Raw genomic sequence first — 13684 nt, forward strand, 5'->3', positions numbered from 1 at the left:
CATTTCCCCTTGAATTTACATGCTTAATTTCACTTATGGCAAAGTTTGCCTAACAAAAATTCCATTGTGTTCCTTTTCTCCTTATGTGACAGTGGATTGAGGGTTAATTAGTAAAGTTTGGTTCTTAGCCTTGGAGCTTACACAGCATATGCCTTTAGGAATTTTTGTATATCATACTTTTCTCTGGAGGGATTCTTTTCCTTTATGTTCTTCTTTTTTTGTTTTATCACTTAAATTTTGATCTTGTTTCTTTTAAATGAACATGTTGTGCTGCCTATTATTTATTGCTTGTTCTGTACAGAATCTTGTTTTAAATGATTTATCCTTGCTAAATTTATTTGGTTGTGGTTTTACTTTTTCTTGGGGCCTTTTGTTTATTCATTTGAAAGGCGGGCCTTTATTTGAACTATTCTGTGTTAAAAGGTTCAAATAAAGGCCTGTCTTGCTTCCCTGGTGGCTCAGACGGTAAAGAATCCGCCTGCAATGCGGGAGACCTGGGTTTGATCCCTGGGTTGGGAAGATCCCCTGGAGGAGGGCATGGCAACCCACTCTAGTATTCTTGCCTGGAGAATTCAATGGACAGAGGAGCCTGGCGGGTTACAGTTCAAGGAGTCGCAAAGAGTTGGACACGACTGAGTGGCTAAGCACAGCACGCTGCAAATGTTAAAAGGTGTTTGAAACTGAATAATTACCCTAGGAAATATTGTTCTCATGGTCCTTGAACTTTACTGTATATAGAAATGACTTTGGGAGTGTTTGTGAGTGAGGCCCATTTTCTTCCTCCTGACTCACATGTCCTGGAAAGTGGGATACAGGCTTTTGTCTGCTGAGCAAGCTCACAAGGTGATTCTGATATATAACAGAGTTTGAGAATCATAGCAAAATGTAAACGTTATTTACAATTTTGTTTTAAATAACTAAAACGCAGTGTTGATATTCTGTTCAGTTCAGTCACTCAGTCATGTCCAACTCTTTGCAACCCCATGGACTGCAGCATGCCAGGCCTCCCTGTCCATCACCAATTCCCAGAGTTGACTCAAACTCATGTCCATCGAGTTGGTGATGCCATGCAACCATCTCATCCTCTGTTGTCCCCTTCTCCTCCCACCTTCAATCTTTCCCAGCATCAGGGTCTTTTCAGATGAGTCAGTTCTTTAATTTAACTCAGATGATATTCTGTGGATTAGTTCAAAAAATAACCACTAATAACTACTGTAATAATCACTTAAATGATAGTTGAAGTGATATTTGTATGTTTGAAGATATTATTTTAAATCTACATTCATAAAATTTATTCTTGAGCTACTATAAACAGTTCTAATGCTGGAATAGATTAAAGAAAGGACAGAAATAGAATCTGTGTGTATTCATACATATGAAAATTTATGTGATAAAGACTGTCTATTAAACCAACTGGATTATTGGATTGTTTAATAACTTTAGAATAGAGCTGGATGAGTAATGATTTCTTATCCTGAAAGAACGCATTGCTGGGACTTACCTGGTGATCCACGCTCCAAATGCAGGGGGACTGTGTTTGATCCCTGGTCAGGGAACTAGATCTCACATGCCTCAACTGAAGAGTTGAGATGCCGCAACCAAAGACTCTGCATGCTGCAATGAAGACTTGGGGCAGCCAAATAAATAAATACTTAAAAAAAAAAAAAAAGGAACCCATTGCTACCAGGTGACTCGAAGATTTAAAACCATGAATATTTCAGAAGAAATACAGATGAATTATTTATATAAACTTGAATTGGGGAAGACCTTTCTAAACATGATAATAATTCAGAAAGCCATAATAGAAAAAATTTATCAATATGAGAACATAAAGGTTAAATTTTCTATGCTGTAAAAACGAAAATACAAATAAAAGCAAACCCTAACAAAACAGGTAAAAATATCAAACAGGGAACATATTTGCCATACCTGGGACAGGGAAAAAAAGGCTACTTTGACTGTCTTCACTTTATATGTTGCTCAACAATTGCTGGGTTTCAGGTGGTTTATAGATTGATGGGAGAATTACACACTGACACGTAAGTGTGCATATCCACGCTTATAAATTCTCATTTTGGTCAAGCACATAAGCATGGAAACCACAGCAGGTGTTTCCTCAGAGCACTGGTGGGGGTGAGACCACGGTGTGGCCCTTGTCCTTGCAGCCCACACGGTGACCTGGCCCCTCTCCATGCAAGTGGTCGCTCCAGAGCTGAGACAGCAGCCAGACTCCGGCCGCAGTTCACCTACACCGCCGCCCTTTCGTCCTGGTGCTGGTTGACACATGCCTGGAAGGACTCAAGCAAACCACCTGTGCTTTCCCTCTGAAGAGAATGTTCATCAACACGTGGACTTCCTGGGTTGTCCGCGGAAGTCCGCGTCAGCACGCGTTCATCGTCGGGGAGGAAACAGCAGGCAGTGCCCAGCGACCCTGGAGCCACAGCTGGGTCTCCAGCTCTCCTGAGCTAGAGGGCAGTTTCCCACCCGAGCCCCTCACACAAACCAACAATGAGAGGACAAGAGCTGGGACCGCAAAGCTGACAAAAGACATGAATCCACAGTTCGCAGGGAAAGAGGTGTGTGGTGTGTCGGGTGCTAACCTCAGTGATAATTAAGGAAATGAAAATTGGAACAACAGTGTCACTTTTTACTTAAAGATGACTAAGTTTCATGGTGTTTAAGGTTGTCAAGGGCGTAGAGGAACAAATGTCACGGGAGCGTATACTGGTACAACCCATTTGGAGGCTATTTGCAGTTACTTATGAGATTTTTAAATGTACATTTAAGTTTATTTAATATCAGCACATATTTTATAATAACAACTTTGAAAAATTTCATATAAGGTTGTCAAAGACATGTTGTGTGTGTCTGTTCAGTTGCTAAGTCGTGTCCAGCACTTTTGCAACCCCTTTGAATGTAGCCCACCAGGCTCCTCTGTCCATGGGATTCTCCAGGCAAGAATAGTGGAGTGGGTTGCCATGTCCTTCTCCAGGACATCTTCCTGACCCAGGGATTGAACCCTCATCTCCTGCATTGGCAGGCAGATGTTCTTCACCACTAAGCTGGTGGGGAAGCCCCAAAGACATGATAGTTTCAGTCTAAAATTCCTAGAGATTACATAAATTAAGTCCATGACCATCAATCAAGTATGCAGACATTCTAAGGCATTGTTTATAGAAGTGTCTTAATTTCAGGTATGCAAAGTGGAAACAGACTTACCAACATAGGAGACAAACATAATGGTTACCAGAGGGAAGAGGGAGTGGTGTGGATGACAGGTTAGGAGTATGAGGTTAACAGATACAGACTTCTAAGGTAATTTTATAGAACCAAAAGCCTTGAAACAACTGACCACTCAGGCTGGAGTCTTCTTTGAATTGGGTGTTACCATCTGTGGCAGACTGAATTTTCTGCCTCCCTACCTCATACATTCTTTTGCTGAAGCCCCAACACCGTGTGAGGGTGTCTAGAGACAGGGCCTTGGGGAGATAATTACGGTTAGATGAGCTCATGAGGGTGGGCCCTCGTGATGGGATTAGTGCCCCTATAAGGCAAGACAGCATTCCTTCCCCGCAAGTAGGTTCATCAGTACCATTTTTCTGGATTCCATATTTATGCGTTAATATATGAGATTTGTTTTTCTCTTTCTGACTTATTTCACTCTGTATAACAGGCTCTAGGTTTATCCACCTTACTAGAAGTGCCTCAAACTTGTTCTTTTTTATGCTGAGTAATACTCCATTGTGTGTATATATATACACACACATCCGCAGATGTAGAGAGTGGACTGTGGACACAGTGGGGAGGGAGAGAGTGGGACGAATGGGGAAGTGGCATCAACATTTATACAGTACCATGTGTAAAATGGGTAGCTGGTGAGAGGTTGCTGTATGACACAGGAAGCCCAGCCTGAGGCTCTGTGATGACCTAGAGGGCTGGGATGAGGGGAGGGGTGGAAGGTTTGGGAGGGAGGGGATAGATATATAATTATGGCTGATTTGTGTTTTATGCAGAAACCAACACAACATTGTAAAGATATTTTTAAAAAGACCCCAGATAGCACTTGAGTGCTCTCTCTGTCTCACACAAAGACACAGTGAGAAGGTGGCCCTCTGTAGCCAGGAAGAAAGTCCTCACTAAAATGCTATGACATCAGCTCTGTGACCTTGGACTTCAAGCCTCCAGAACTGTGAGGACAGAAATTCCTGTTGTTTAAGCCACTCAGTCTGTGGTATTTTGTTATGGCAGCCTGAGTAGATGGTGCACCAAGTTTGGCACCTGTGACACTGAATGAAGCCTTGCACTGGGGAGTGCTGTTGCCGTCTGAATGTCCTCTTTGGGGAAAAAAACCTATTCAGGCCTTCTGTCTGTTTTTTAATTGGCTTATTTGTTTTTTGATATTGCGTTGTATGAGCTGTTTGTATGTTTTGGATACTAACCACTCATCAGTCATCTAATTCGCATATATTTTCACCCATTCATTAGGTTGTTTCCATTCTGTCAATGGTTTTCTTTGCTGTGCAGAAGCTTTTAAGTCTATTTAGGTCCCATTTGGTTATTTTTGCTTTTTCTTCCTTTGCTTTAGGAGACAGATCCAGAAAAAGTGGTGCTATGATATATGTCAGAGACTATTCTGCCTGTGTTTTCTTCTAGGAGTTTTATGGTTTCTGGTCTTATGTTTTGGTCTTTAGTCCATTTTGAGTTGCAGCCAGCAGGGGCTGCTCATCATCACTGTGTACAGGCTCCTCACGTGGTGGCTTCTCTTGTTGTGGAGCACGGGCTCCAGGCATGCGGGCTCAGGAGCTGTGGCGCGTGGGCGCAGTAGCTGTGGCGTGTGGGCTCAGGAGCTGTGGCGCATGGGCTCAGGAGCTGTGGGTCGTGGGCTCAGGAGCTGTGGGACATGGGCTCAGTAGCTGTGGCGCATGGGCTCAGGAGCTGTGGGACGTGGGCTCAGGAGCTGTGGCGCGTGGGCGCAGTAGCTGTGGCACGTGGGCACAGTAGCTGTGGCGCGTGGGCTCAGGAGCTGTGGCGCGCGGGCTCTAGCGCATGGGCTCAGGAGCTGTGGCGCATGGGCTCAGGAGCTGTGGGTCGTGGGCTCAGGAGCTGTGGGACGTGGGCTCAGTAGCTGTGGCGCACGGGCTCAGGAGCTGTGGGACGTGGGCTCAGGAGCTGTGGCGCATGGGCGCAGTAGCTGTGGCACGTGGGCACAGTAGCTGTGGCGCGCGGGCTCAGGAGCTGTGGCGCGCGGGCTCTAGCGCATGGGCTCAGGAGCTGTGGCGCATGGGCTCAGGAGCTGTGGGACGTGGGCTCAGGAGCTGTGGCGCACGGGCTCAGTAGCTGTGGCGCACGGGCTCAGGAGCTGTGGGACGTGGGCTCAGGAGCTGTGGCGCGCGGGCTCAGGAGCTGTGGCGCGCGGGCTCTAGCGCATGGGCTCAGGAGCTGTGGCACATGGGCTCAGGAGCTGTGGGACGTGGGCTCAGGAGCTGTGGCGCGCGGGCTCAGTAGCTGTGGCGCACGGGCTCAGGAGCTGTGGGACGTGGGCTCAGGAGCTGTGGGACGTGGGCTCAGGAGCTGTGGCACGTGGGCACAGTAGCTGTGGCGCGCGGGCTCAGGAGCTGTGGTGCGCAGGCTCTAGCGCATGGGCTCAGGAGCTGTGGGACGTGGGCTCAGGAGCTGTGGCGCGTGGGCTCAGTAGCTGTGGCGCACGGGCTCAGGAGCTGTGGGACGTGGGCTCAGGAGCTGTGGCGCGTGGGCGCAGTAGCTGTGGCACGTGGGCGCAGTAGCTGTGGCGCGTGGGCGCAGTAGCTGTGGCGCGTGGGCTCAGGAGCTGTGGGACGTGGGCTCAGTAGCTGTGGGACGTGGGCTCAGGAGCTGTGGGACGTGGGCTCAGGAGCTGTGGCACGCAGGCTCTAGCGCATGGGCTCAGGAGCTGTGGCGTGTGGGCTCTAGCGCATGGGCTCAGGAGCTGTGGTGCGCGGGCACAGTAGCTGTGGTGCGCGGGCTCAGTAGCTGTGGGACGTGGGCTCAGTAGCTGTGGCGCGCGGGCGCAGTAGCTGTGGGACGTGGGCTCAGGAGCTGTGGCGCGTGGGCGCAGTAGCTGTGGCACATGGGCTCAGGAGCTGTGGCGCGCGGGCGCAGTAGCTGTGGGATGTGGGCTCAGGAGCTGTGGCGCGCAGGCTCTAGCGCATGGGCTCAGGAGCTGTGGCGTGTGGGCTCTAGCGCATGGGCTCAGGAGCTGTGGCGCGTGGGCGCAGTAGCTGTGGCGCGCGGGCTCAGGAGCTGTGGCGCGCGGGCTCAGGAGCTGTGGCGCGTGGGCACAGTAGCTGTGGGACGTGGGCTCAGTAGCTGTGGGACGTGGGCTCAGGAGCTGTGGCGCGCGGGCTCTAGCTCATGGGCTCAGGAGCTGTGGGACGTGGGCTCAGGAGCTGTGGCGCGTGGGCACAGTAGCTGTGGGATGTGGGCTCAGGAGCTGTGGGACGTGGGCTCAGGAGCTGTGGGATGTGGGCTCAGGAGCTGTGGGACGTGGGCTCAGGAGCTGTGGCGCACGGGCTCTAGCTCATGGGCTCAGGAGCTGTGGCGCGTGGGTGCAGTAGCTGTGGCGCGCGGGCACAATAGCTGTGGGACGTGGGCTCAGGAGCTGTGGCGTGCAGGCTCTAGTGCATGGGCTCAGGAGCTGTGGCGCGCGGGCTCAGGAGCTGTGGTGCGTGGGTGCAGTAGCTGTGGCATGTGGGCTCAGTAGCTGTGGCACGTGGGCTCAGTAGCTGTGGCACATGGGCTCAGGAGCTGTGGCACGTGGGCTCAGTAGCTGTGGGACGTGGGCTCAGGAGCTGTGGCGCGTGAGCTCAGTAATGGTGACACATGGGCTTAGTTGCCCTGAAGCGTATGGAATCTTCCCAGACCAGGGATCGACCCCCTGTCCTCTGTATAAGTAGGCAGATTCTTAACTGCTGGACCACCAGTGGTTAAATCCTTGACTTTATTTTTGAATATAGTGTGAGAAAATTTTCCAACTTCATTCTTTTACATGTAGTGCACCAGTTATTGAAGACACTGTCTTTTCTCCATTGTATATTCTTGCCTCCTTTGTGGTAGATTAATTGACCATAATAAGTACGTGGTTTTATTTCTGGGCTCGCTGTTCCAATGATCTATTAATATATGTCTCTTTTTGTGCCAGCACCATACTGTTTTGAACATTGTAGCTTTGTAGTGCAGTCTCAAATCAGGAAGTATGATTCCTCCAGCTCCTTCTTCTTTCTTCATATTGTTTTGACTATTCGGGGTCTTTCTTGTCTCTGTACAAATTTTAAAATTATTTATTCCAGTTCTGTGAAAAATGCCATTGCTAGTTTGATAGAGCGGAGAAGGCAATGGCACCCCACTCCAGTACTCTTGCCTGGAAAATCCCATGGACGGAGGAGCCTGGTGGGCTGCAGTCCATGGGGTCGCTAAGAGTTGGACACAACTGAGTGACTTCACTTTCACTTTTCACTTTCATGCATTGGAGAAGGAAATGGCAACCCACTCCAGTGTTCTTGCCTGGAGAATCCCAGGGACTGGGGAGCCTGGTGGGCTGCCGTCTGTGGGGTCGCACAGAGTGAGACACGACTGAAGCGACAGCAGCAGCAGCAGTTTGATAGAGATTGAATTGAATCTGTAGATTGCCTTGGGTGGTATAGTCATTTTAACTATATTGATTCTTCAAATCTAAGAATATGCTGTATCTTTCCATCTGTTTCTTTTGTCTTCAGTTTCTTTCATTAGTGTCTTAAAGTTTTCCAAGTATAGGTCTTTTACCTCCTAAGGTAGGTTTATTCCTAGTATTTTGTTCTTTTTTATGTGATGGTAAATAGGATGTTTCCTTAATTTCTTTTTCTGATAGTTTGTTGTTAATGCATAGAAATGCAATAGATTTATATATATACGTTTGTATCCTGAAGTGTTACCAACTTCATTGATGAGCTCCGGTAGTTTTCTGGTGGTACCTTTAGGAATTTCTATGTATAATATCATGTCATCTGTAAATAGTGATAGTTTTACTTCTTCCTTTCCAATTTGGATTCCTTTTATTTCATTTTCTTGTCTGGTTGCTGTGGCTAGGACTTCCAATACTAAGTTGAATAAAAGTGGTGAGAGTGGGCCTCCTTGTCTTATTCCTGATCTTAGAGAAAATGCAGAAATCCTCAACAAAATATTAACTGAATCCAAAGGATCATACACCATCATCAAGTGGGATTTATCTCAGGGATGCAAGGATTTTTCAATATTTGCAAATCAATCAATGTGATATCCATCTTTACAAATTGAAGAATAAAAACCATATCTCAATAGATGCAGAAAAGCTTTTGAGAAAATTCAACATCCATTTATGATAAGAATTCTCCAGAAAGAGGTCATAGAGGAATCATACCTCATCATAATAAAGTCCACATATGACAGACCCACAGCTGACATCAGACTTAATGATGAAAAGCTGAAAGGCCTTCCTCTAAGACAGGAAGTGTTCGTGTGCTTGTCTTCCTACCAGATGTAACCTCCTCGAGGACAGTGCCGCTGTCTTTCTGCATCCAAGGGGGATTGGTCCCAGGATACCCCTGGGTTGTCAAGATCTGTGGGTGCTCCAGTCCCTTATATAATGTGGCAGAGTATTTGCATATAACCTTCCCACATCTATCTGTATACTTCATTTATTTAAAAATTTTTATCTGTCTGTGTTGGGTGTTAGTTACTTCACGTGGGATCTTTCATTGTGGTGCATGGGTTCTCTCGTTGCAGCACATGGGCATTGTTGCTGCACAGCCTGTGGGGTCTTAGTTCCCCAACCAGGAATTGAACCTGCATTCCCTGCATTGCAAGGAGGATTCGTAACCCCTGGGCCTCCAGGAAGTCCCCATGTGTATACTTTAAATCACCTCTAGATCGCTTATGATGCCTCATGCGATACAAATGCCATGTAAATAGCTGGAGATGTAAAGTAAATGGTATAAAAATAATTTCCAGTGCAGCAAACTCAAGTTTTGCTTTTTGGAACTTTCTGGAATTTTTTTCTAAATATTTTTGATCTGTGGCTCACCGAACTCATGAAAGCGAAACTACAGATGTGGGGTGGGGGTGGGTGGTGACTGTAATCTTATCTTTTTGTTCACATTGTGCCCCCAGGGCCTAGAACAGAGTCTGGCTGTGGCAGGCTCTTACTAAATGTTGAATTGGAAAAAATACTGAATTGAATAAAATAATGTAAGCCAGTCATCATCGTAACAATTTCTTGTTGAATATTAATACAGTATTGCTCTTCCCTCTTGATGGAGAATAGGAGATGAACAATATTTCATCAGCCACTGAATACTACAAAGAGGTTTTGAAACAAGACAATACTCACGTGGAAGCCATTGCGTGCATTGGAAGCAACCACTTCTACTCTGACCAGCCAGAAGTGGCGCTCCGGTTTTACAGGTGCACTTTACGTTCAGTTTGTAAAACTGCTTTCCTGTGAAATAGTGACGCAAAAAGTGATAAAGACGGAACGAAGATGCAGGGAAATAATGTGTGGGCCATGTTTATATGAGACTAAAAATTCAAGCACTCAGATGTTTTATGACTACTGAACCTATTTTTAAATAATTTGGAAATGCAGAAACATTTAGCATCTTGCAGAAACACACCTGGATAAATGCCTACATTTAACAGCATGTCCATGTATGTGAATTGGCCATTTTGTCATCAACCAATAACAACAGTTACCAGAAGCTTCCACGTCACTGCCTCCACTAATATCACTGTTCAGTTCAGTTCAGTACCACTGTACACAGTGTCAAACCTTAAAGGTGAAATAATAATGTGATTTGTGAAGAGCAGTGGACCCCAGGCTCTAAAGTTGTGATGAGGACCTTAAAACAGAATCCCACAAATATGTTTGCAAAATCTAAATAAGTTATGTTCACTGGTTCTTTGAGCACATACTTATTTTATCCTATAGATGGTTTCTGAGATTAATTTTTAAATTATGACTTCCTCTTCAGCCCTTGGGTAATAAACAGGGAGATAACTGGCAGCTGACAGGAGTTCTTTCTAAGTACATGTTGGAGCACAAAAGAGAATAATGTGAATGCCAGCCTGTGCCCACACAGCCGTCTCTACTCCCCTACCCCGGGAGCGGGTCACAGGTTCCTCAGGGCAGCTGGGGTGATTTTGACATGCTTGTTGGAACTCTCTCTTCCTTCGGGATTAATGATGAATAGAAGCAAAATAGGGTTCTTCAGCTGCAGCGTGAAAGCTAAATGGGGAACATCGGGATCCCCCGACAGTCTTGTCTTCCTGAGTAGAAGTTCACTGGCGGTCACTGGATGTAGCTGAACCACACAACACAACCAGAATCCAACTCAGCCGAAAACTCGGGAGGCTAAACAAAGGCCTCGAGCTTGGTTAGAAGGTCTTAGAAATTTCCCTTCCGAGCCCCAAAGTTGCATGAGGACAGAGTGTGCAGGGGTTTTACTTTATGTGACTATTTATTTATTATTTTAATACTCTAGCAAAGCTTTTGGGGGGGAAAAAAAAAGATAAGTTATTTCTGACTTTGCCTCTGGATACATTTCTCATGACTGGAACCATTACAAAAGACATGCTCTTGAATTTGCTTTAAACTCTTTTTCATTTACTATAATACTTTCTGTTCTTTGGAGGGTATTAAAAACGTATAAAATGAATTCATTCCTAACTTTGTAAAAAATATGTCAATATCTGTAAAGTTGATCTGACGCCAGAGAGTGTGTGTTCTTTTCAAAAAGGCGACTCCTCCAGATGGGTGTTTACAACTGCCAGCTTTTTAACAACCTGGGGCTGTGTTGCTTCTACGCGCAGCAGTACGATATGACTCTGACCTCGTTTGAACGTGCCCTTTCTCTGGCTGAAAATGAAGAAGAGGTAGCTGACGTCTGGTACAACTTGGGACATGTCGCTGTGGTACGTTGTTTCCCTGATATAGTTTCTATTCTAGAAAAGGTAGCCACACGTTAGTCTTGAAGAAATTTTCATGTACTGGAAATCCAGGTTTGGTTACAGTCCTTGTACCAATTTATAGAGATTTCTGGGAGTCACCCAAACTCGTTTTACATCCCCAGGTTAATCCCCTTACGTACAAGTCACAGCCGACTCCTGTGTTGGGATGTGTCGTTTTCTCTGCGGCGGCAGGAGAGATGTGTATGGGGTGAGGAGGTCGGAGGCGGCGGGAGGAAGTGGCCGGATTTGTGTGTGCGAGTTTGCGCTCTTCTCTTACAGGGAATAGGGGACACAAACCTGGCCCTCCAGTGCTTCCGGCTGGCTCTGGTGAGCAACAACCACCACACAGAGGCCTACAACAACCTGGCCGTGCTGGAGATGCGGAGGGGCCACGTGGAGCAGGTCAGCCAGCCCCGCGGGCTGCGGACAGCCTGCTTGCTTCCCAGAACAGCAGCCACGTGCAGCCGTCTTCACACGTGACAGTTTCAAAATGAGCTCTGGGGTCTGACTGCCCAGGGTTTGAGTCCCAGTATGGGCAGCGTGACCTTGGACAAGTCACTTAACCTTTCAGTGTCCAAAACAGAACGCTCGAGTTTATTAGGGCAAAACTGCACCTCCCTAGCCTGTCCTATGGTCGTGAACCGCTCCACCATTCACAGCCCCCCAACCGCCACCCCGCTGCTCAGGCCCGCATCCTAGGACCACCCCCTACATATCCTAGGACTCCCTCCCACCCCCGCACCCAGAAACTTCTCCTTTCCAACTGCCCCTTCCCCACCACCCCCTGCCTCTAGTGAACCCTGTCCACGCTCTGCCCCTCGCCCCCTCCTCCAGGCCGCTGTCGTCTCCAGCCTGGGTGAGTAGAGAGTCTCCTAGGCATGGTCTTTGTTTCCGCTTCCATCAGCAAGGAAGTGCACCCTGTAATGTATTTTCCTCAGGACAGCCTTAAGGGTATGTTTTTAAAGCAAGATTATTTCATCACTGCTTTACTTAGCATCCTCCAAAGGCTCCTCCCTGCAACTCGGAATATGTGAATAGTTTGAACTTCAAACCTTAGCCTTCAGGGCCCCACATTGTCTGGCCTCTGGGGCCCCCCTCAGACCACCTTTGCCACCAGTCCTTCCCCCCCACCGGCCATCAGATGCGTGAGCTGCTGGCTGCTGGGTGGGCCCGTTCCTACTGTGGGGCCTTTGGACTCCTTTCAGATCCGACCGGGACCCTTTTCTTTTTATCGTTCAGGTCTTCACTTAATTACCACCTCTTCAGAAAGACCCACTGGACCGTCAGTCTAAAGGAGCCCTCAGTATCGTCTCCTGGTGTTTTCTCCTTCACAGTACTTGCCATTTTATCAGATACTTTCAGTCTGTGTGTAGAATGCAGAATGCTAGCTGTGTGAAAGCAGGGACCTTCTCTGCCTTCTAACTGCTGTGTTTTCAGCATCAGAGCCGTTGCCCGACCCTGGGGAGGCGCTTAGTGTGGGTGGGCTGAGCGGATGATAAATAAAATGCGTCATCACGGCAGCCGACCTGAAGGCTTCCTGTGAAGGCGAGCCGCTTGTGCGTGTAAAGCACTTGGAATAGTAAAGTCACACGATACATGCTTAATACATTATATTTTGTTGTTATCATTTACCTAACAGGAAGTTTAAAAGCTAAATACACTCATACCATATTAAATGACAATCAAGATAAATAGCTGTTCCATTCCCTGTGTTAGAGAGGAGGAAACAGACTAGAGGAGGGTAAGTAGCTAACCAAGGTCACAGACCCTGTGTGCACACGCCAGAACGGTAACCTCCAGCCTGGCCTCCGAAGCGTGTTGCTGAACCTGAGGAAACAAGCAAAGAGACCTCAGTGGTTGCTGCCTTTGCTTCACAATATTTTCCCAATGCAAATAAAGTGTCTGTGTGTTTTGTAAACAAAAGCTAACTGCTCTAAAGTGGGAACGTGTTCTGTCACGGAACTTTGTATCCATTTGAAGCAAGTGCTTTTTATGATTTTCTGTGTTTCCATGTTGGTGATTTTCTTTCCCTCCTACTTATTGTCCTTTCTATAGTATGCAGTTGATTTGAAATGTTTTGGTGAAAGGTCTCACTGTTATTAAAAATTATACTTCAATTTCCCTGGAGAAGGACATGGCAACCCACTCCAGTATTCTTGCCTGGAAAATCCCATGGACAGAGGAGCCTGGCGGGCTGTGGTCCACGGGGTCACAAAGAGTCGGACACGACTGAGTACACACACACACATACTTCAATTAAAAGAAACTAGCAAATCATAACATTAATATCTACCATCTTATATAAACTGTTGTTTTCCTTTAAAAAAAAGATTAAAGAATTTGTCCTCGGGGTCATACGTAGAAGTTTAGCTACAAGTTGAAAGGCTGTTTCAGCAGCTTAGGAATGCTGAGTTTGTGGTCTTAACAGTGACTGTACAGGCTACTCCTGTCTCTCCATGGTCTCTGCAACGAGTGACCCTGTGAGCCTGCAGGCGACAAAGCATGATGTGAGTTTTGTCTTTTGAGTGCTTTAGAGAGCGGAAAGCTTGTCATTTTCAGTTGCCTTCAGCTGTCATTTTCAGGTCAGCAGTATACTATGTGCTTGCTCATTGTCCAGCACAGAACATGGCGATCTGAATTTGCAGTGGTTTTTTGATGGCTTTGGTTGTTGCATTACAGAAGGTAGTTG

General features: G+C 47.0%; 1 protein-coding gene across 1 annotated transcript in view; it reads left to right on the forward strand.

Annotated features, from left to right (window-relative positions):
• TTC8 (tetratricopeptide repeat domain 8) overlaps positions 1–13684 on the forward strand; it is a 47765-nt gene that overhangs the window by 30752 nt on the left and 3329 nt on the right. The window contains exons 10-12 of the mRNA XM_055538858.1: positions 9314–9453; positions 10785–10959; positions 11275–11397. Of these exons, the coding sequence (XP_055394833.1) occupies positions 9314–9453; positions 10785–10959; positions 11275–11397 (438 nt within the window). The remainder of the gene's footprint in view (positions 1–9313; positions 9454–10784; positions 10960–11274; positions 11398–13684) is intronic.

This window comes from Bubalus kerabau, chromosome 10 (genome assembly GCF_029407905.1).
Source record: "Bubalus kerabau isolate K-KA32 ecotype Philippines breed swamp buffalo chromosome 10, PCC_UOA_SB_1v2, whole genome shotgun sequence".
NCBI lineage: Eukaryota > Metazoa > Chordata > Mammalia > Artiodactyla > Bovidae > Bubalus > Bubalus kerabau.